Source organism: Amphiura filiformis, chromosome 19 (genome assembly GCF_039555335.1).
Source record: "Amphiura filiformis chromosome 19, Afil_fr2py, whole genome shotgun sequence".
Classification (NCBI taxonomy): domain Eukaryota; kingdom Metazoa; phylum Echinodermata; class Ophiuroidea; order Amphilepidida; family Amphiuridae; genus Amphiura; species Amphiura filiformis.
Window position 1 is genome coordinate 47,062,972 of NC_092646.1, and position 25,074 is coordinate 47,088,045.

At 36.5% G+C, this 25,074-nt stretch overlaps 1 protein-coding gene across 1 annotated transcript; it reads right to left on the reverse strand.

Annotated features, from left to right (window-relative positions):
- Positions 1-1,973: 1,973 nt before the first annotated feature.
- On the reverse strand, positions 1,974-11,059 carry LOC140140613 (uncharacterized). Its single transcript, XM_072162371.1, has 6 exons — positions 10,912-11,059; positions 5,985-6,474; positions 5,482-5,655; positions 4,713-4,956; positions 3,589-3,642; positions 1,974-2,041 (listed from the first exon to the last, which is right to left on the reverse strand). Exons 2-6 carry the CDS (start codon positions 6,453-6,455, stop codon positions 1,974-1,976), a joined length of 1,011 nt encoding a protein of 336 aa, XP_072018472.1. The 5' UTR covers positions 6,456-6,474; positions 10,912-11,059.
- Between the last annotated feature and the right edge of the window lie 14,015 nt (positions 11,060-25,074).

Sequence of the window (25,074 nt, forward strand, 5' to 3'; positions counted from 1 at the left end):
TTTGATTTTGTGTATAGACCAATCTTTGCATGCTACAGCCCTTATGGTTATAGACGAATCCAACTAGCCAAGTCATGGTCAGGATTTGGTCGGCCATCTTTGGGTAGCCGCTAGCACCAACCTGGTGCTTTGAGTGCCCAATTGTGCAAATAAAAGCCGCCTAACACCTAGAGAAGATGCAAGGACGAGGCGGGTTAATAGAATAATATATACAATAGAGATAATTCCGCAGGTAATCCCGTCGCATCTATTTATACATAGTCCTTTTGTTCGCAAGTACATCCATTTGTAGCGTTTGATATGGTGTATGTATAGATACCGCGTGTAGTTAATCCGATTATTATATGGCACTTCAACAGCGAATAGACCATGTAGAAGCTGTGTGTTTTGCCGAAGGGAATTGTATTGTGTTGTATAATCATTCATTTGTCTACCTGTGTTTTCGGGGAAAGTGTAACACGGGTGATGGAATGCAGTTTAAAATTTCCGCCAAGGCCGAATCATTTCACATTTTGGGTGTATTGTAGCCGACGGCTACCCAACTAAAGGCTGCTAGTCAGGTGTAAGAATGCGTGGATTTGGATTCGTCTATATGGCCTTAGTGGTCACCTAACATACGACCTATATATGTCATTATGTCGTGCGACATCTTCACACTATCCACAAAATCCTAATTATGGTAGCCTAAGAAAAAACATATTCGACAATAATATTCAATGGTCAAATAATAAACTATAGTCACAATCACTTAATAATGTGACTGTGAGTCTATCAATATCTGACACACTAAATGCAGGTTTTGTCTTTTGTTTTTAACCAACTATTGTATCCCTCTCTGGTACAGTTTTAGTTTCTTTCCATTAAATTTATTACCACAGAAAGCATGTATGTTGAGAAACTATTTTAAAAAGCGTATGTATGCATATTTCATAGTAAACATCTCAAAAAAGGAACTACCCCTCTTAAACAATGACCACATTTCTGCACATTTGGACACCTCATTTGTAGCAATTGACTAAATATTGACGTCACAGCGTACATTTAAATCAATGTAGCCCGAGATTTGAAAGTTGCAGTAAATTCTATTGATTTTGCATTTAGTGTAATGGAAGGAAATCTGTGTAATGATATCTGAGTGTTTTTGTATTGTAAAAATTTGTATGTAAGTGTAACTTTCAAATCTGGACCTCACTACATTAAATTTGCCGGTGTTTCATTATTTTCTGGGCTATCGTATCAAATCAGGTGTCAAAATGCGCAGAAATAAATTCTGCTTCCAACGCATTTTTCAGATTTGTAATGCAATAGCCCCTGTTTGAATAATGGCCATTAATTAAGGGGTTAGTTACTTTTTTTTGAAATGCTTATATACATATGCAAGTATTAAAGCGCATAATGTATGCACCTCCTCCATAATGTATGCATATCAACTCTTCGTATAATTCGTTACCTTTTGAGAAAAAGGCAAATATTGCAAATTACTTGGGTAATTTGGTTATGATGGCGTGCTTGTTGGTGGTGGTGTTGTGTTGGTGGTGTTGAAATTAAGATAGGCCTATGTGCATATCATTTACGTACTCAAACTAATGATAAAGACAATGTCACTGATATAGTGGTATAAGTCCTGGAATAAGTCATTGAAATAAATTGGCTAAGTCACACTCATTGACTTAGGCAGAAAATCAAATTCAAAAAAGGTGTTAGGGGGAGCTCTCAATGGTAATAATGAATGATTAATTTTGTTACACGGTGGCAATTGTTATCAAGATTGAGTTAAGTGAAAAACTCAAAACTTCAAAAAATGACTTGGCAATTATAGATTATGAAGGTAAATATACGTTTATCCTTCGTGTAAAAGAGCACAGCATTTGGTGTATACTATACAATGAGGGAGTATGAGCTTTATTCTGTGATCTTTTGTTAATCGTTTTACACGAAAGGCACACCAAAATTGGGAAAATGATTTATTTGATTCAGATAATCCTTCCTGCTTGAAGCTCTTCATGTCTTCGTTTCGCTCTTTGTTCCGCGTCAAATGAGGCTGAATGCAGAAAAAGAAAATAACAAATCAAAATGGAATGTTAATTTAGGGATTCAACCATGTTTCACCGTTGTTCATCACCGATTAACAACGATGCGTCCGCGTCGTCTGAGTGGTTTACTTCGCGAGGCCAGCTTTAGCTACCCGAGCGAAGTAAACCACGCAGACGCGCCGGACGCGAAACGAAACAAGCTAAAGATGTCTAATTCACACGATTCTTTCATTCGGAATATCCGTTTGTCATTGCTACTCAACCTTACAAGAAGATCGCGGTATTTGCCTGTCGATATCAGCAATAAAACTAAAGAATAAAGCGGTAATATTTAGCTGCTACCGCCAACATAAGAGAGTTTATGTTTACGCATACGTTCCAGGCATGACGAATTTTACACGCTTACGCGTAACCTTGCGTTCGCGTATACGCTACTGGACTATTGAATCCTCACGGATTAACAACGCTTAGCTCCTGTACAAAGGTATGTTGATGGAGAAATCGTCTGGCAACTCTGTTGCCAAGCAGCGATCAACAACTGCTGTACAGCGATCATCACATCAACAGTAGCATTGAGAAAGATAGCTGGTAGCTATCGAAACGTCTGCACGTAAGTGTGTTTAACTTGGACTAGTATATGAAAAAATATACAGTTTTATGGAACAGTCCTGATGAATTTGTTCAAGAGGTATAGGAAGAGTTGTTGAATAATGAATTAAAAAGTTTTTACATAATGAATATGAAACTGCGGTCACCATTTGAATCTTTACAAGTTGAAACATTGATTAATGAGAAAATATCACTTTTTTGCACAAATATTTGATTTTATTATTTCTAGGTAGAGCGCTATGCGTATCCACGGCGCGCGTAAGTGACGGTGTATATCACGGAGATATAATATTGTGCGCCTAACCAAGCGTAACGCTATGCGTACAATATGTGTTACCCTTGACAGGTTACTTAAGAAATAAAGGGTAATGCATTATCCTTTACACGCAAATAATGTGTCCGAGGCAGTAAAAACGTAAATAATGGGTGAGGCGCAGACGAACCCATTATTTAAACGTTTTAACTGCCGAGGACACATTATTTGCGTGTAAAGGATAATGCGGCACCCTTTATTTTTATTCTATTACCAGAAAATAGTGCCATTTAAAGAGAATTAAGAGAAAATATCATTTTTGGCACAAATATTTTAAGTTGTTTACTTCAATGTGGAGCGGCGCGTATCGCGGAAATATTGCACGCGTAACCAAGCGTAATGATGTGTTTAGAATGTGTTACGACGCTTGACCCATTATTGCAGAATAATGGCCTCTCACGTGACGCGTTTCAACAAATCACTGTGCGCGATTTTGAATAATGGGTCGTGGGGGTAATAGAATGCATAATAATGTACCCTCACGTGACCCGTTTGGACAAATTACAGGTCGTGAGGGTAATAGAATTTGTAATAAAGTTCCAAGTCTGCATTTGCATTGTGAGAGAAATTTTATGTTATGGAACATTATAAAGAATGATTATATATTGATGTATTTGATTCAGATGATCCTACCTTTTTGAAGCTCTTCGTGTCTCTGTGTTGCTCTTTGTTCTGCATTTGATGAGGCTGAATGTCGAAAAAAAAGTTTATTAAAGCCATAATATACGATCGTTTTCAAACCTGATTTGTGCTATATTTTTAATGTTTACATAATGGCATGTCTCAACTTACGCTAAAATGAAATTGTACATTTTTTGACTTTATGAATGTATGATTTTCCAGGTATGTAGGCTAGTTTATTCTCCTGGATTGTCGGTAGACATGTACCGACTACCTCTGTACGTAATGGGGGAGGGGGGCACTGTCCACTGGCTATGCCACTGCATAATACACAATGAACTTAAATACTATATGCACAATTTTTTAACAATTTGAATCTTAACAATTATGAGGTATTAATAACCCTTATGATCTGCTAACTACAGTGGCTCCGGAACCAGGGGCCCTGGGGGTCCGGCCCCTCAATAATTTTGTTGAGGGCCCCCATGTACCCTAGAGACACTCCAATAATCTGAAGTAAAATTAATAATTTTAGGGTAAAATTCATAATTTTAGGATCAGATGCATAATTTTAAGGTAAAATTCATGTAAAATGTATGCATTTCGAAAGCTTCCGCGCTTCGCGAGGGTGGTACCCCCCGCACCCACCCTATTTAGCGTTTCGCGCCTCCGAGCAGGCCAAAATTTTGGGGCCCCAATACATGTATTCTAAATTTTCCGGAGTCTCTGATTTCTGTTCATACTCTTTTCCTATCTACAAAATTGGCTGATTATAGAAATTTTTTTTTTTTAATTTTCAATAGAAACCAATCACATTTTACATAATATTTTTATAAAGATAATATTTTGTTGTGAGCATGATGGCTATCAATAGTTCTAATCTATCTGCAACAGTTGGGCTACTAATTAAGTTAAATAGACAAACACTAGCACTATTTCAAATTAAATGGGCGTATTCTTGTCTTGAAATAAATACAAGAAACGATATACATGTTTGTCTTGTCATCTAAAAGAAAATAACAAAATGACGACCATGATGTCTATCAATAGTTCTTCCATCTGCAACTGCTGGGGCTAGTAAATAGACACACACTATTTCCAATATTCTTGTCTTGAAATTGATGAATCACATTTACCTCTCAGGAGTTTCTCCAGTTCATCTGCAAGAGTGGATTCTAGTTTTGTCTGTTGGTTCTGAAAACCTTTTTGCAATTCATCTGTCACAATGGTTTCAATCTCTTTCTGTTGGTCCTGAAAACCTTTCCGCAGTTCATCTGTTACACTGGTTTCAACCTTCTTCTGTTGGTCCTGAAAACTCTGCACGACATCATTGATAACGTGTTCCATTTCAAGTGTCAGGAAGACACAAGAGTTAAGGATCTATACAACACAACACAACACAAAGTTAAAAATACCAATTTGAAGGACGAGTGATCCACATTACCCCCGTCAATATAGAGCTTTGGGCATCTGAATAAAGCTCATGTTGTGATGAGTACCTCAACAACAACAACAACAACAACAACAAACAGGTATTTAGGACGCTATTCACAAGGTACCATAGCATTTACAACAAATGAATGAATTACAAAGTACAAGTTCTTAAAATAGAAAAGTCTTAAGATTTCCCTTGAAAATTTCTGTAGATCCAGCAGTCCGAAGTTTTCTCGGCAAAGAGTTCCAGGCATTTGCCGCGAATACTTTGAAACTTCGATCACCAACAGTGACCAATTCAGACATCGGTATCACAAGCCGATTTGTGTCCATGGCTGATCGAAGGGGCCTCTGATTATGCTCTAAGGGAGACTAATCCTTTATAAAAATAAAGCAAATTTTCGTACAGACCATTGAAATCCATACAGACCTAAATTAATGTAACGACAAATTAATGTACTTTTGCATTACCTTGTCAAGCTGGGCTCTGATGTCATTTCCTTCTTGCTGAGATAAATGCTGAAGCTCTTCCAGGCATAGAACGAAGTGTTTGATGTCTTGAAAGTACCCGTGTAATGTCTGACCATCTATGTCCATATTGTTTTGAATTGGAAAGTGAGAAAGATCATTCCTGATTTGAGATACCTATCAAAATAAACACATCGATAACAATTTGACCATCAGTGACTGCTTCTTCTTGGAAACTATAGTGTAGCAGATGCTTTTTGTTGTTTTCCCATTAGTGTAAAGCTGCGTATGACTGACATTGACTTGTTTGTAGCCTAACTTGTTGCGAGGTAAACAATGACATGTGCCCAGTGAGCATTCTTGAGCAATTAAATAAATATGAGGTCAAAGGTAATAGAAGGGTTAAAGCTCAAAATTGTTCTTATTTGGATAAAAGCAGCACCAAACTGTTTCTCAGGTTACAAGGATTTACAAAATATATAGAATAATAATACACACTTTATTACCTTATGAATTGTTTGGTATGGATCTGGATAATGTGGTGTTGCTTGGTTATTCTGATGATACTCCCCAAAACCCATCATTATCTTCAGGATACTTGCCGTGTCGTAGTCAGAAATCTTGGTTGGTCGATGGCCAGCAGGCAAATGAAGTGCAAATCCACTGCATACTTCAACTGTACGACCGTGTAGTAATGAAGAGTCGATGTTTTTCCAAGTGATGAAAGGTGGCTGAGGACAGTACACCCCTTCTATAGCCCTTCCCCACTTGACACAGCCTGGGCATGATGTATTTGGTTTGGGCTTTCCTTTTACTGTTGAACACACGTGTGGCTGACTACATGGCGTTATAGAGAGTTTCTGGTATGAATGCCAATTGTTGATAACTTTATCAACACTGGGAATGGCCTTATCACAGACATGTTGAAGGGCCTGAAGAACTTTGATGAAATTGACCGGTGATGGCTTGGTAGCCATTCTAGATCAGCTAGCTCATCTAATATAATTAAGCAAAAATAGTGTGCAAATATGGACAAACTAAATATACGTTTCAAAAAAATAAACTCCAGGAACAAACAGCCTCTCAGAAGATGCTAGAAACATATTTAGGGACCGTTCACAAGCACTTGTAAGGGGGTGGCCTGATGCAAAAAGGGGGCCCTGAAATTTTTTGACCCACCTTAGGGGGGGGCCTGAAAAATTACTTCAATTTTTCCTGGGAAAATTGAGTTTATATGCTTTTCTATGGGGTTGACCGATAATTTTCATGTCGAAAAAGGGGGCCCTGAAATTTTCGAGGTCTGTAAAGGGGGCCCCGAAAAATTTTCGCGATAATTTTTTTTTGCATCAGCCCCCCCCCCCCTTACAAGTGTTTGTGAACGGTCCCTTATGTGGATGGAGTACATTGATACTTGATGCTTTATACAAAATAATATACCACTTCCGGAGGATCTGGGGGTATAGGGTGCATGGTAGCTCATGGTGAGCTATCAGAATCTTTCTTTATTTGACCTCGTGTGACCCCTGATGACCTTGAAATGACCTTCAAGTTTTGTAAAACATATCGATATTTAGTCTCATCAAATTTTGGTAGAAAGGAAATCAAAACTTTGATGAAAATCCAGCCGTCTTAACTAATTAGAACTCAGATAATATCTGATGTCACGGAATTATTTGCAGTTTTCTTGAAATATCAAAAAGGTCTAAAATTAGACGTAATGCAATTAATAAAATAACATAAATTATAATTTGTTCAAATAATTATGTGCAATATAACTGTATCCTTATTATTATCGTGGTAATGTGGCTGTTTGTCTAGTTATCATTTGGGGTTACGATGCTCTGACGCAGTTTGGGATTGATTAATGCAAGAATAGCATAAATACAAGTTTTAGGGATAGTGGTAATATTTAATTGAAAGGGACTTTTAGTTGGAAATATTTACACAAATCTAGTTTCATTGAGTGTTTATGTACATTACTTTAAAGTTAAATTTTGAGGAAAAAGGACAAATCATTTTGGAATTTGATTCAGTGCCATTGAAACAACTCCTGATGGGATGTCATTGTAATTAAGATATGATTTTTTTATGGGTAATAACTACTAGAATATGAGTAATATATCGTTATGAATTCGGCAGAGTGACGAATCGAGCATTTTGAGCAAATTGAGTTACTGTATGCTTGTGATTATGTATCAGGCGATCTTTCATTTCCACCAAAAATTAATGATAAATCTTACTTCCCGACGTAGATATTGAAATTGTGATTTGGACGAATCGCGCCTAAGTGCGATTAATGAATTTGACCAAAAGACGAATCGTATACTTAGCTGTACAAATCAGGCCGATAAATTGTATAGTATAGCTGTAAACTCAGAATTTTTTATATTACATGTCATAGACTGTTATTTTTGATACCAATGGGTAGCTATAGGTATCTTCTATCCAGTGATAGCAAAATAAGTACAAACATTCCCCACATGATATCGCTATGGCGTAATTATGTCAGAGCGCCGTCGCAAAATTGGGAAATCATAGAAAACTATACACAAAATATAGGCCAATATTGTTATATCTACTCTAAAATTCTTGATTTCAACCGGGGTTTTCACTAAATACTACGGGGGTGACTAATTATAACTTATATACCAAGTTTAGGAGCTATAGCCTTAGGACAACCAGCAATTGTAACATAAAATCCCCAAATCAAGGATGAGTGCTATAGTTTACACGTACTTGAATGCGGATTCGTCCCCGTATAAAACTCTTTGCGCAGCGGTTGACACTTTTTGGATTTAGCATAAAGCCGAATAGCTGTAAATACCTGTTTTGAGGGATATATCGATCGTTTCAGAACTTGGGAATATTGCAAATAATTAGGGTACTTTCACTTCTATAATATACATTTCAAATGAGTGCTCACGAATGTTCTCATATTTTAGAAGGGCCGATGGAATGGTACCAATATTTTCAAACGCCATTTACTCAGAACAGCGATTTTGTGGATTCGTCACTCTGCCGTATTCATAACGATATAATACATTTTTCTAGCATGATAATAAATATTTCCACTAAATAACAAAACCCTGTCATATATCGACATAGATTCATGGCTTGAAGTATGGTGGTTGATGATCAGATCAGAATTTAATTTTGTATTTCATTATAAATTAGGAATGTATCACAACATAGAATCAAAATACGTGAATGTCCCTTAAATTAGTCTATACCCCTGTTTAACCAGAAACCGTACAAATCCATTCCCACAAAATACGCGAATGTCCCTTGTATTAACCTATACACCTGCTCAACAAGTAAATGTACAAATCATTAATCATGATTGTTACGAAGATACTACTTTTTGATTTGGTACATAAATTATAATATAGTCCAAGTCTTTCACAGAAACAGTGATTTTTTTCTAAAAAAACACAATCGAATCCATTGACATTGACCTGAAGCTAATCATGAACCGTGGTAACACCAATACAATTCATATAACTTCCTTTTATTTTGCTATACAGTATACCCATACAATTGTTGAATAGCTGGCAGGAAAGTTTAGGGTATTCCCTCCGTTCACAATAGCAACTATTCGGTTGCACAACATAAATGCAAAGTGAAAACTTAAAGCGATGTATACTAGAAAATATTTTGTTAGTTAGAATGCACATCCGGGATGCACATAGCTAAAAGTCCCCACTAAATGAGTGGTCATAATTTTGATCACAAAAAATTAACCCACTGAGCACTACCTGCCGATCTAAAATTGCCTTTGATTGGTCAATTACATGATATCTTCATTTTAATCATCAATCAGAATTCAATTTTTTTCGTGGAGGAATTATTCTAAGAATGTTGATTTTATTTCATCATGCGAATTTTCCCGTGGTACCTTATGGAGGACAGACTTTTATTTAAATGAGGATGACTCTGTCATGAGTGACGTCGTATTGCATACCCTCTATTCAATGTATTTTTTTTTCAGTACCCAAGATTTATTTGGTTTTCTGTAGGGATGATCATTACGTTGGTTAGAACAATGTAAATCTGCTTCACTGTAAAATATATTATATAATAATATTGACGTCTAGAATTGAATACGTGAAAGTGTTTGAGTCGTTCAAATATTTGACATTTTGTTTCTTTATCGCTTATCACTTACCGGAGTATTTAATTTATTTCATGTCAAAGAGAGTGAGTGACTTAATTAATATCTTTTGTATTGTATATCAATGGCTAAAATTTGACATTCTAGTCATACCATATTGAAGATTGTGAAGGTGAATGGCAGCCAGATTTGTAAAAGGGAATAAATAAGACGAAGGTGAAACCTGTTCTTACAATTCATTATATTCTAAATTTATTTGGTCCATACTGCAGTTACTGTCCGTTTTCCTATACACAATACACAGTGCTCTTACCATTGACGCGTGACCTCTACAAATAGCGTACGTTAGAAGTATGGGGATTTGCCTAGTTAACGTCGCTGTGTGAAAAATAACCGGCCAATATTAAAAGTATTCTTCTAAAATTCTAGAAAATATAGTTTTGTAACATGTCCTAAATTTTTAGCTAATTTAGATGTTTGGAAATATTCGTACTTTGGTGTTTTAGTGTATGTTTATAGGTAATAGTACATTGCCTAGTTAACGTCGCTGTGTGAAAAATGACCGGCCAATATTAAAAGTACTCTTCTAAAATTCTCGAAAATATTGTTTTGTAACATGTCCTAAATTTTTAGCTAATTTAGATGTTTGGAAATATTCGTACTTTGGTGTTTTAGGAAGGATATGTAAACGACAGATAATACCAAAAATATGAAGAAATTATTTCCAAACCGTGTTAAATCTGCAAACCACCATGCTTCTCATTTTCAAGAACGCTGGTTAACAATAAGCACGTATTGTCTCATTTCGTAAACAAAAGCCCACACAGAATTGTTCTCTAGCGTTCGCTTTATAATCGTTGACCCAACTGAAACTATGATACCAGCTCATTACTCCATTGTACGTGTAAAGCAGAAACATATGTTGTGTGTATTTAACCAGAGAAGATATGATTTAATCAGTTGAGCTGTTTTCAATGAGTGTTATCTTGGTTTAATAGCTTTTAATGGGGTTTAAGTCCTGCAAAGGTCGCGGTGAATTCTACTGTAGACATGACTGCATCATGCCACCCTAACTTGAGCTCGACTTTGCTTAAGAACTGTAATTTGACTAACAAAAAATACCAGCTCGAGTCTAGTCGAGTCAAATAACTCGAGTCGCTGTACAATCTCTGTGAGGAAAATCTTAGTCGAGTGATTTCATTTTTGAAAATTCGAGTCTCGACTCGTTATATCGTTACTGGGAAATACACTGGCGAAAAACTTTTAGTAGCAGGTGTTTTTATTTTATTTTTATTTCTCACATAATGGTGAAAGGAACTTACCTTTCATAACACCAAAGAACCAGCATAGTTTCGTTCCCTTTCTGGATGCTTTATCTACTTTATCCAATATCCACAGAGATAACCCAATTGTTCTCATAAAAGACACAAGATAGTATCCGTGTATATTTTATACATAAGTTACCATACCTCAAATGTGACCAGGATAGCAATATCAACTGAAGAAGAAAAATCCCAATTTTATTTTCGTTTCATGAAGTTTTGCCATATGTTCCGTTTACAAGGCGTGATAATAAGACTTGTATTGTCTGCTTTTGATCATTGGTTCCTGTAACGTAACGAAAACAAATAATCATAAACCGCGAAGTTGGCAATACTGCCTCTATGTGTCAATAATTTTAGGATTTTCCCAAATTGATCATGACTGTGTTTGGCTAAATACTGTCATCATCATTTGTCTGCATAAAAATTGTTAAAGTGGGATTCGATGGACAATATAATTTCTTTATAATTAAATGTGTTTTGTTTTTGCAACGGCAACAACACCTTTTGCAAGTGTTTGTGTATTCATAAAACTGACGATTTATAAAATTTTTTATATGAATTTATACCATGTATCGCTTTAAATATAAATGTGTGCATCAAAATGCGACCTTTTCACTGTGTCCTTTGAGGTGAGTTTTGCACATACAGTGCGTATCAAAAAAAAGTACAGTTTGAAATCAAAGGTTCACAATTCCTTCACGATTTAAAAGTCCTCCTGCAGACCTTGATGAATTCTAGAGACGCACAATTGCGTAAGATGACATCCTCGGGAAGGACATGTATCCTCTCTCATTTTTGAACAAAATCAACTCACTATTGACGGTAGTCATCATCAGAATGTTGGTTGTTGATCCTTATTTCTGGTTGGACGTATCCCGACGGACGAGGGTGTATTATCAGCTAGCAGAGAGTCACCCACGTGACTAAGGAAGTGGACTCACTCGTCTAGGTTCTCGCCTTCTGATCCAAATGGATTCCTTAATTCTTCTTGTATTTACATCACACTTCTTACAAAATGATATTAGCATTGTCCCAGTTGATGTCGTGGTTTTCTTGGACTGTATGGTCCGCAATGGCCGACTTAGACCGCTCGCTTGCCGATTGCTTGCGAGTTTGCCGAGTGTAGTTAGTTGTGGTCTCAGACACTCTGACAGATTCTTTCTGGTGTTCACTCAGTCTAGTTTCAAACGGGCCGCAAACACCCTCGTCAGTCGGGATACGTCCAACCGGAAGTAAGAATCAACAACCATCATTCTGATGATGTATAACGACCATGATAGGCGAAACCGTCAATAGTGAGTATCTTTGTGTGACTTTATTTTTACTTGACTAGCCTGAGTCCTTATGATCACACGCCAGTGGTTTTACAGTTGTTGGAGGACAATATATTGATTCAGATGTCAACTAGAGCATTTGACCAAATACGTTTAAAACTGATATTCCGCAAAAACCAACTTAAGACGTGGGGTATGGGTGAACATGAAGTATAGGTATCTGGAGAGGGTTTTTTTTTTGGTGATATTTCAAAAAAACGACATGCCAAAGACAACTCTTTGGGTACATAGTGTGTTATTGTTATTGCAGTTCTTTTCCACGTACCTCCGTTACCATTTGCTTTGGTGATTTACTAATTATATATTTTGTGACTGCAATTTGGCGTTTTCAATGCGTTTTAAGCTTATCATGAAATTAACGTGAATATCTAGTCACGCTCCTCTTAGAATTTTTACCTGATCGTCCGCTTTTGCAGGCAAGAGAATGCAGATTGGCTCACGATAGATGTCGTATTCCTCTATGTGGGTCACTTGATGATAAAATTACTTTGAATTCCTTGTAACAACATACAAATTTGCGTCTGGAAACCGGACTCTGCCTATTTTTTTCAAGGCTGAGAAAAAAATGCAATTTCTGAACTGCAAACTTATTTGGCGCGCGATCTGAGCTGGTCCTTTTCTGATGGCTATGTCTGTTGCAGACACACTCCTACTGGAATCCAAACCAGGTTCCCGCCCATTAGACATCTCTTATTCTAGTGCCATTTTTCAAACTGTTTCCTTTTTGATACGCAGTGTATTGGTTGGCCGGAAATCTAACGGTGTTTCCTTTATTACCGGTGACTGGAATCATCACAGTAGAGTGCGCACTTCAACGTGCCAGAATTAGCAGGCGGGGTACGGTAGGGCTTAGCTGTGTGGTTGACTTGGCATCTAGGGATTCGTAAAAACCAAACGGTAAGACTGTACCAAAATATTAGGTAGAGGGGAAAGTTAACATGCTTACCCTGAATCTGGGCTGACTTGAATATAGCATCAGAATCACAGTTGAACAACAGTTTTAAAACCAGCTACATCCACATATAAAAATTTCAACATTTTATCTTGGCCCGGCACAATTAGGCCGCCCACAGTGGAAACTTACGTGTAAATAATGGACGTGTAAAGATATTTTTACCAAGGACTGGCCGAAGATGCGAAGAGTATTTTTTACAGAAATGTTGGATACATAATCGAATTTTGATTCATTGTACTATAGAAAAGATAGGCCTGAATCAATTAAAAAATATAAGGGGCTTTGTAATTATTGTTTGTCTGGGGCGAATTTCAAAAATGCTCCCATTCTCTTCTTCCAGGGTGAACATGGTGAAGCGAAGGTGAATTTTGCTATTTAATGGACCAGTGCATGCGAAAAAAAAAAAACTTGTACCCAACTTGTACCCTATTTTGGCCTCAAACAGAGTGACTTTCAGGCTAATTAGGAAGACGCACAGAGCTATTATTGCTTTATTGCCTTTTCCTATTTGGATTTTTATGAGGGAATCGCGAGAACATCTCCCATGGAAAAATTTAAAGTGGACTTGTCCCCCGTCTCCCTTGTAGTATTGCGCAGTGGCGGCGAAATCATTCAAATTTGGGGGTCGGAAGACGAGCACATCTTGTTTCGGTTTGACTGGGACTTATTTTGCCCGCTCAAAGTGAGCGAAAATTTCAATTACAGACTATTATAACCCCAAATGAAGGTGTGTTTTGTTATTGATAAGCCAATACGAGCGGAACTCGCAAAATGTGCAATATTATCCTATTTTGGTCCAAAACATGGTGTTTTACGCGCTAAAAGGAAGATACACAGTGCAAATATTGCTTGATTTTTCTTCTATTATACATTTTAGGGGTGGGTGTTTTGGGGGCGTATCCCCCGTAACACCGCCCCTCCCCTTCCACCGCCTGTGGTATATCCCGCGTTCTCACGTTTAAGATCAACATATCCAACGAGACCCCTTATGAATAGTCAATTATGAAGACGAGTTAGAGCGGTTTTTACTATCCTCTACCGTGTGATAGATGACATGCGGGTCCAATATTTTAAGTAGTGGCACTACATCTAATGTGAGTGTGTAGTAGTGTATAAGTACACCTCGTCAAGAATTAAGAAGCTAATGAGTACAGGTATTTCCTGCTTGTTTTAATGTTGACATACGTGTCTATACAGGGGTGAACACAACTGGTACCTTAATTCTTTGGCTTGCTCTAGTGTTTAGGTAACCTATGGTGGAACTCACCTACTATTATCATCTGATGTGAGTGTGTATAATTTTTTTCATGGTGTCATGGTGAGAATTCACTTACATCTGATGGGTGTGGGGGTGGGGGTGTACGAATTCATCTACTGCTGGTGTGTGTGTATACAACTGGGGTGAGTGTGTAGGGGTGTTTAGGTACACCTTGGTGGGAATTCATCTGATGTGAGTGTGTAGGGGTGTGTAGGTACACCTTGGATGGCATTCACCTACATCTGATGTGAGTGTGTAATGGTTTTTAAGTGTAATTGTCATCGTGTAATTAATTTACATCTGATGTGAATGAGTAGTAGATTGCGAATTCATATACGTACAACTGAAGTGTGTATGTAATAGTGCTTAGGTAAACCTTAGAGGGCACTCACCTACATCAGATGTGATTGCGTAGCTTTGTTTGCAGCACAGTGGTCTTTAATAAATTTTATTTGGGGTTGAAGTTTGGGGCCAATCGAACCATCTAACTTGTTATTTTGTAACATATTCTATCATGTGGTGCACCACATGAAGTTGTTAAAGAACAAGGGCTAAAACATTAGTAGTGGAACAGATTTATTTGAGGGGTCGGATGCTTAGAGTAGTTGAACCCTCTCCCCCTACCCCAGTGTTTACACCTTAAACCTGTATCTGATGTGATTGTGTAGTATCGTTTAGGTACACCTTATAATTGCAGGCTATGATATTGAGACTATACAGGAAGTGCTTAAGGTTTTTTTATGTGAGCCCAGGTGGAAATTCAACTACATATATTTAAAAATGAGTGCGTGGTTGTAGAGACAAAGATCTCACAAATAACCCAACTAAGCCCCTGCAAATACACTTACAACTTTAAAACAATAATTATATTTGGTATTTGAAAACACCAAGAGAAAGAGAGTTTAAACTAGAGCAACTGTGCTTCAAGAAGCACGAATATCAGGTGGCAGCTTGGTATGATATGTTTGATATTGTTGCTGATATTTAATGTAGACAAGTACTGGAAAGGGAAGAATGTTTTTGACTTTGAAAGTATAAACAACATCTTATGCAAAGCTATTCTTAGTCTTTCAATCATGTGTACCTCACCAATATTTTGTTCACTAATTTCATTAATTTACTTTCAATAATTAGTTTTTGATATGTGCATTTTGTTTTTCTTTGTTTTTTCCTTAAATGTTAACATAGGATATGTCATTGATGGACATGACAGCTGGTTGGTTGGACTCGGCATTTTGTTGTCTACCAACCTGCTGCCATGTCAAATAAATGCCATATAACTGTATCAAGGGGTTACAGAGCTACAGGCCTTTGGGCCTTTACTGTAATTCCCTCACTCATCGTTGTATTATGCATTTCCATAGTTATTATATATGTATTATTATTTATATTTTTATAATGTATTATTCTTATGTATTATTCTTGTATCATGTAATGAGTGAAAAGATAGTAATAAATCTAATCTAATATAATCTAAAAACTTCTCCATGAAAACAAGAATGATTTGCGCCAAGTTAAAGCCCATTCGGGTTCATTTCAACCTTTGACCGTTGACCTTGGGTAACCTCCGATTGACCTTTTCATGTTCACCTTATATTAAGGATTCTTCGCACCAAGTTTAAGCCCATTTTAACATTTGACATTTGACCTCGGATGACCTGATGTTGACCATTTCATGTTTCCCTTATATTAATAATGCTTTGCACTAAGTTTTAGCCTAAGAAGACCAATTTCAGCATGTGACCTCATTTGACCTTTGACCTCAGGTAACCTCATGTTGATCTTTTCATGCTCCACTCATATCAAGGATTATTTGCGCCAAGTTTAAGCCAAATCGGGCTAATTTTAGCATCTGACCTTATTTGACCTTTGACCCCGGGTTGAAGTCACGTTTTTGACGATCTGATAACTGACAAGAAATCAACTGGCAACTCAGTTGCTAGGCAGCAGTCAACATCAGCTGTATACAGATCGTCATTACATCAATAGCATCGATAAAGGAAACTGACAGTTTCCGAAACGTCTGCAAGTAAGTGGATATTTTATTGGACTTGTCGTAAGAAATCACAACTAACAATTCTACTATGAACAGTCCTGATGAATTTGTTCAAGAATAATTTGAACCTGAAAAATAATTGAACATGAAAGTTCATGAGTGAGTTTTCAATATATTTGACTGTTGGATAAATATGGGTGCTGCAGCTTTGGAGCTAAGGCAATATGGCGCATTACTTTTATGGGTAAATTACACTGTGCATTGGTGCCTTTCATATCGTTGTGGGGAAATGTAACTTTCTTATCTGGGCGAGTAGCTTGGCTCATGGTGATCCAATGTCTTGCAAACACTTCCTTTACTCCATCTGCTCACCTCTTCCTTGGTCTTCCTCCTGCCTCAGTTCTTGTTGTTTTGCTGTTGTAAGTTCTTGCTGCAGTTTGACTAGCGGCCATTCGCGTGACCGAACCATCCAAGTGCAAGTTGCAGTTTCGCAATACATTCTTTGATTGGTCTGATGCCCACCATCTTTCTGATATCCTCATTCCTGGTTTTATATCCTTGACTTGTAGAATAGCCGTTCTTCTTAGGCATCTCATTTTACAGGTAATGAGACTTTGTGTTGTTCTTTTGTTGAGAGCCCGAGTATGGGTCACACCGTCATCGTCCCTATATCTTCGTGTCAAAAATTGCCGTGATAGTACGATGAATCCTCACGTTTTTCAACAGCTACGCATGGTGATTTTGTTTGAGATAGGCCGAGCGACTCAGGCTAAGCATACAATTTGAGATTTTGAGAGCCTGCCACACTGTTTCTATTCTATGTTTTTACGATTTTCGCATGATCAGTATATGGCTGGCCGTAACCGCCACAACGTGGAGCTGCTACGCGTAGCTTACTTTTCGCTTCGCGGAGCTAAATTGACCAATCATGTTAGATCTTTTCATTACGCGGAGCCAGTGGATGCATCCTCGTTCCAGAGAGAGAAAGCTCTTGCCAAAATTAATGTTTACTATGGGGATTTTAAAGAATCGATTGTAAAATTTATAAACCACGACCAGTTGTACAGGATCAATACCATTGTTTGATTAGTGTATAGTCAATGTTACCTTGCATGCATGTGTCATGTGTGTGGCGTGTTTGTTTGTTTGTTTGTCTACTGTGTCAGGCCAGGATCACTGACACCCACGGTACTGATACTGTCATACTATCACGGTGATCATATTGTTGAATGTTGTTGACTTTAAAATAATCATGACGCAGTCATGTCTACAGTAGAATTCACCACGACCTTTGAAGGACTTAAACCCCATTAAAAGCTATTAAACCAAGATAACACTCAATGAAAACAGCTCAACCATGTTACATCAGATCTTCTCTGGTTAAATACACACTGCACTTGTGTCTGTTTTACCTGTGCAATGAGCAATGAGCTGGTATTATAGTTTCAGTTGGGTGAACGATTATAAAGCAAACGCAAGGTCACAATACTGTGGGCTTTTGTTTACAAAATGAGACAATAGTCTGCTTATTGTTAACCAGCGTTCTTGAAAATGAGAAGCTTAATGACTTAACACGGTTTAGAAATAATTTCTTCATATTTTTTGGTGTTATCTGTCGTTTACATATCCTTCCTAAAACACAAAAGTACCAATATTTCCAAACACCTAAATTAGCTAAAAATTTAGGACATGTTACAAAACTATATTTTCTAGAATTTCGGAGAATACTTTAAATATTGGCCGGTTATTTTTTACACAGTGACGTCAACTAGGCAATGGCCTATACTTCTAACATATACTATTTGTAGAGGTCACGCGTCAATGGTGAGCGCACTGAGTATTGTGTATAGGAAAACGGACAGTAACTACAGTATGTATGGCCTACTACTAGTATATAAAGTAAATCCGAACTGGTTTGCAGTTTGCTGAAGGTCGAATTCCGCAGGCCACACCGCGCAAGTTATACAAATTAGCTCCCGGCGATACACTGCAGATCGCAGAACTGTGTGCATGGTTTACCACCACTCTGCCTAGCTATATAGTTATGTACAATACTGTATGAGTTTCTTATGAGTGCATGTCCATCTTAATAATAAGTCGGTTCGTACTTTTCATAAACTACTTTTTGAATCATAACTTTCGTGACCGAGGATATCTTGCAACTACGTGACGCTCGTCTGGCAAATTCTTAATGAATAAATTCGCTTCACGTAATGAGTAAGTCGTACTTGATTGGTCAGTTTTACCTCCGAGTAATGAAAAACTCTAACATGATCATGATTGGTTAATTTGGCTCCACGGAGCAAAAAGTCAGCTACGCGTAGCAGCTCCACGTTGTGGCGGTTGCGGCCTACCATATCAGTATCACATATGATATTTCTATTGCAAGAAAATTTTATTTGTTGTCAGGTAAATCACAGGTTTTATCTTAAATACACTATACTAACTGGAAATTAAATACACTAATTAGTGAGGACCGGTATTTTGCTGTGGATAAGTTTAACTGCAATTTTGCGGTAAAAAATTTGAAATCCTGGGTAAAAATTGTGATCATATTCAACTCTTTGAGAAAATATTTATATAAAGGAATGCATGTAAAATCCAGCTGCAATACAAGTACATTATTGACACACTATCACTCTCTTTATCTACGTCAATAATAGAATATCGATTTCAATCGAATTGAATACATTGCTCAGTTTTGAGTTTGTAGTTGACTACTAAGTGACCTAAGAGATCGATTGCTAGCCAATCAGATAGAACTCCTTTTCTTACGTTCGGTGAAATACCACTCGCCCGTCGCTCACCAACGGAGTATTAAATTTATATTTATCGTATAGGACGTCGACACTGTGTGGGTAGCACGCAGAGCATTAATATAAGGAATTCACCCAAATTTATTAGGAATATACCCAAATGTATTAGGAACACACCCAAGTGTGTCAGGAATATATCCAAATGTATTAGGAATACACCCAAATGTATTAGGAATACACCCAAATGTATTAGAAATACACACCCAAATGTATCAGGAATACACTCAAATGTATTAGGAATACACCCAAATGTATAAGGAATACACCCCAGTGCATTCGAAATACATCCAAATGTATTAGGAACACACCCAAATGTATTAGGAATACACCCAAATGTATAAGGAATACACCCAAATGTATAAGGAATACACCCAAATGTACAAGGAATACACCCAAATGTATAAGGAATACACCCAAATGTATAAGGAATACACCCAAATGTACAAGGAATACACCCAAATGTAGTATGAATACACCCAAATGTATTATGAATACACCCAAATGTATTATGAATACACCCAAATGTATTATGAATACACCCAAATGTATTATGTATACACCCAAATGTATTAGGAATACACCCAAATGTATTAGGAATACACCCAAATGTATTAGGAATACACCCAAATGTATTAGGAATACACCTAAATGTATAATGAATACACCCAAATGTATAAAGGATACACCCAAATGTATTAGGAATACACCCAAATGTATTAGGAATACACCCAAATGTAATAGGAATACACCCAAATGGATAAGGAATACACAAACATGTATTAGGAATACATCCAAATGTATTAGGAATACACCCAAATGTATTAGAAATACACCCAAATGTATTAGGAATACACCCAAATGTACTAGGAATACACCCAGATGTATTATGAAAACACTCAAATGTATTAGGAATACACCCACATATATTAGGAATACACCCAAATGTATAAAGGATACACCCACATGTATAAGTAATACACCCAAATGTATTAGGAATACACCCAAATGTATTAGGAACACACCCAAATGTATTAGGAATACACCCAAATGTGTAAGGAATACATCCAAATATATTACAAATATATTACGACTACTCCCAATGTATTATGAATACACCTAAATGTATTAGGAATACACCCAAATGTATTAGGAATACACCCAAATGTGTTTGGAATACATCCAAATGTATTAGGAATACACCCAAATGTATTAGGAATACACCCAAATGTATTAGGAATACACCTAAATGTATTAGGAATATATCCAAATGTATTAGGAATGCACCCAAATGTATTAGGAATACATCCGAATGTATTAGGAATACATCCAAATGTATTAGGAATACACCTAAATGTATTAGAAATACACCCAAATGTATTAGGAATATACCCAAATGTATTATGAATACACTGAAATGTATTACAAATACACCTAAATGTATTGAGAATACACCCAAATGCATTGGAAATACACCCAAATGTACTAGGAATACACCCAAATGCATTGGGAATACACCCACATGTATTAGGAATACACCCAAATGTATTAGGAATACATTGAAATGTATAAGGAATACACCCAAATGTATTAGGAATGCACCCAAGTGTTTAAGCCAACTCCCCATCGCACCTTTTAAGCTGGTTAAAAATGAATCATATGATTTTACCTAAAGAATAATCTGGGCTATGACTCAATTAGTGTGCATATTGGGCTATTCCAGTTGAAATCCACACTACCCCTGTGGTAGATTGTGGCAATATCTTCTAGGGGGAGTATGTTTTTTAAATGTAATTGGTCAGAGTTGATCATTTTGAAACCCATACTCCCCCTGTATTATGGCTTTACCTATATATTCCACAACTGGAGTGAGTATTACAAATAGAAGTTACCCAATTGTCTATTCTATTCAAAATTGATATTCCCTTTGTGGCAGACTTCAGCTAAATCTTCCACAGGAGTAGTGTGGATTTTAAATGAAATAACTCATTATTTGCAATCTCGTATTATACGACCTGTGACGTCATACAATCAAAATAAAGCTGTACACTATTGTAACAGTTGTGTTTATGTCGTCACATGTGTTATATAACACGAGATGGCGAGTGGAGTCACCAAGGGATAAAAATTCAAAGGTCTATGGATGGAACAACTTACACATGATGGGCGCCACACCTTTAAATATTTTGTTCATTTAAGTTTAGATAAGTTACATTAAATGAAACACAACAGAAGCAACATTTACCTTTTAAGCAAATTCTTTATTAATATCAGTAGCATGTTGAAATACAAAAATAATGTGATTTCGAAATACAATCATGAAAAACGAGATGAAAATCACCACATTATAAACTTTTTAAAGTAGAAAAATTATTATCAGTTCCAACTTCGATGACACCTCAAATTAATGCTGTATCGTTTGCAGATGTATTGCTCCTTTGCATTCACACCCACAAACCTCATCTGACAGTGAATGGAATCTGTCCAGCGTGACGTGATGATGTGTCACCGTAGCAGGAACGTATTAAAGTATACGCTGGCGAAGTTACGTAATTAATCGGATCAATTACCATAGCAACAGGTGAAAACAATTTTGAATATATCGCGCTGCACTACAAGCAGGTTGCACTCATCACCTGTGTATGTCTGCAATCATAGATTGAATACAATACCGGTCTTTTCAAAGATACTTATCTTACAGGTGCGAGTGATCAACATGATACGATTCAATAAGTGGGTCTTTAGCGGGTTCGCCGTCGGACAAGTTTAGAACTGTCAAGCTTTCGTCAGGAGTAGCTCTGACTTCTTCAGGACAAAATACCTAAGAATGCGACATGTAGGTCGCCCCTCGCCTACTGATGGCTCTGAAAAGAGCCGTTCACTGAAGACTGCCCTTGTCAACATAGAACAAGCAGATGTCGCCTATCTGCTAATTTTAAAGGTTTTTTTGTTATGAATTCCCGTCGTAAAAGCCTATCCCACAATATGATACGATCCAATGCAGAGGTACCACATGAACGTACCAGTATATTCAAAAATTGTTTTCACCTCTTGCTATGGTAGTTAATCCGAATATTAAATCATTTCGCCAGCGTATGATAATAACTATAATTTTTAAAAAAGACAGTAAAAAAAATAAGTGAAGCAATTCGCCATCGAAGTCTTACGTGTAATCCGATTATCACTCGGTCATGCTTTTGAGTCCCGAACCATGATCAAAATGATCGACACACAAACTCTACCTGATCTCATTTCCGAAGGTCCGTGATCCATACCAGGGAGTTAATATGTTACCATTTCGTTGGCGAATTATGATATGCTTACAAAGGTATTTTATCATGCAGGATAGATCCCACACACCATACTATTATGAAGCGACGATGCAAGATTTTACATATGATATGATATATACCTATATAATATGTGACCCGTTGTGACAAAACCAGGAAAAATTTGTATTTTTGACATTTCATGATGTGAATAACACTGTAAGCACGGTACAATAAGCTTCAAAATGATACCTAAATTATATAAATAGCATCAATACTTTCCAAGATATGGATAATTTTGTAAATGATACCTTGATATTTTTGCCAAATAGCTAGTCTAAGTAATTTGCTAATTAGTTTCCTGCCTTACACAGGATTGAATAGGGATTATTATAAACTGCTCAAATAAAGAAAGTCCGCAGTCCTAAAACCCGTCCAACACCAAAACCTGATCTTGTTATGACAATATGATTGATACGGTCGTGTGCGGAAACTTGTTAGCTCCAATCTGATACCAAATTTGCTACCATGCACTCAAAAGCGACAAAGATTGATGCCAGTTTATGGCTTTTAGTGCAATTTCAAAAGTTGCAAATCAAAATGAAGCACGCTATCGAAATTGCTTAGCGTGGCAATATGGTCAATCTTGCTTGCCTACGATGGGTCCATGTCGACTATCCTAAGTGCGCGCTTTATTCAATTGTTAATTTAAAACGCATGGATTGCTACAGTGCTTTACTGATGAATACTAGGGCACGATGCGATCGATATAACCTAGCGGTTGTTTCGGGCCATGTCAATGGTCGTTCTCTGCCATTCTCCTCTACAGCCCGCGTGGTCCGTTTTTAATTTGCAACTTTTGAAAATGCAACAAATTTCATATACTGGCATTAATCTCTGTGAATTTAGAGTTTTCGTCAGCAAATTTGGTATCAACTTGCAGCTAACAAGATTCTGAACACGACCTTGTCAATTAAATTGTCATAACAAGATCAGGTTTTGGTGTAGGACGGGTTATATGACTGCGGACTTTCTTTATTTGAGCAGTTTAGTTCAACTGTCAATTATTGATTAAATAAAATTCTTTTTAATAAGCACTTTCAAGGATTTGAAAGTCCACTCAGCCCCACGCTCAAATACAATAAAATTAAGAATTCCAATGGAATGTCATCTTTTAAGGCCTATAACTCAAAAATATGTCTGGCGACTTGTTCCTGGTCTTGTTGGGGCTGGTCACATTATATTATTTTCTTTTAAAACACACCTTTTGACACTTCCCGACAAGGTATCGCTCCCTCAAGGCTGACATACTTGAACTATATAATTTTAATAGTTTTATATTTTAACACGTTTTAAAATGTCATTAATGTCTGTAGGATTAAAGATATCTTTTTTATTTATTTCAAAACTGGTTAAATAGCTGAAAGAATCGTCTAGAATCTTGACCAGCTCATTTGCATATCTGCCCTATGAAAATAAGTGAGGACCGAAATTATATCATTAATTATGTTATTGATAATAACAAGCTAAAGGTTTTGATCTTAAGGGCTCGGATAGCAACTTTTGCACAGTATTTTTGTGGGACCTGAGAGCACATCAAACACATCAAATTGCATTTTGAATACAAAGAATTTCCTCATTGTTTTTTTTTATTATTTTAATAGCAATTTAGTATTAAAAATTGATATTTTTAACATTTAACAGTCCTCAAAGTTAATTGTATCAGTCTAATAATAATGTGCTTTTCCTCCCACCTACATACACTTTAAGTATACATCAATAAATTTGTAAAGTTTACTTCGAGGACTGTTAAATGTCAAAAATATAAAAAATATCAATTTTAATAATTTGCCATAAAATTTGTACTTTATCGCGAATTTAAAAAAAATCAAAATTATTTGATATCAGAAGGTCATCTCTCATATTTAGAATGTAATTTGCTGTGGCTGATGTTCGCTCGGGACATATAAAAATGCTATGCAAAGGTGGGTGACCGAATATCGGATTTTGTAAATGAATTACATCATAAACTAAGGCATGGAAAAATTGTTTGATTGCGTAACAGGCCGTTGTCCGGTCGCTTTGCTTTTTTACATCACTTTTTTAATTAATTAATTAATTAATTAATTAATTAATTAATTAATTAATTAATTAATTAATTAATTAATTAATTAATTAATTAATTAAATAATTAATTAATTAATTTGTTTATTTTATTTATTTATTCTTCATTATCTAGTTTCAAAAGGAATTGATGTTTGTGTTTGAGCTGAATTCTATCAAGGATATGCAAATATACTTAAAATAATTATAAATGCCCTCCCCACAAAAACAAACAAACAAACAAACAAAAACCAAAATATCAAAATAATTTCTTGTACACCTAATATATTACACTAAATTGCATGTACGATTGAAGATTCGAAATTAGAAATGTGCAATTCGCCGGGTTCATCACATAGTGTCGTCGTAAAGAAAACTGTAAAGTGCATTTCGGAAAACGAGTTTGAAAAAAAAATGGAGGTTTTTATCAAG

Coding starts and splice junctions, on each gene's coding strand:
- LOC140140613 (XM_072162371.1), bottom strand. CDS start 6,455: ATGGCTACCAAGCCATCACCGGTCAATTTCATCAAAGTTCTTCAGGCC. Junction 4,957..5,481: donor TCAGAGCCCAGCTTGACAAG/GTAATGCAAAAG, acceptor TGTGTTGTATAG/ATCCTTAACTCTTGTGTCTT. Junction 3,643..4,712: donor ACTGGAGAAACTCCTGAGAG/GTAAATGTGATT, acceptor TTCGACATTCAG/CCTCATCAAATGCAGAACAA.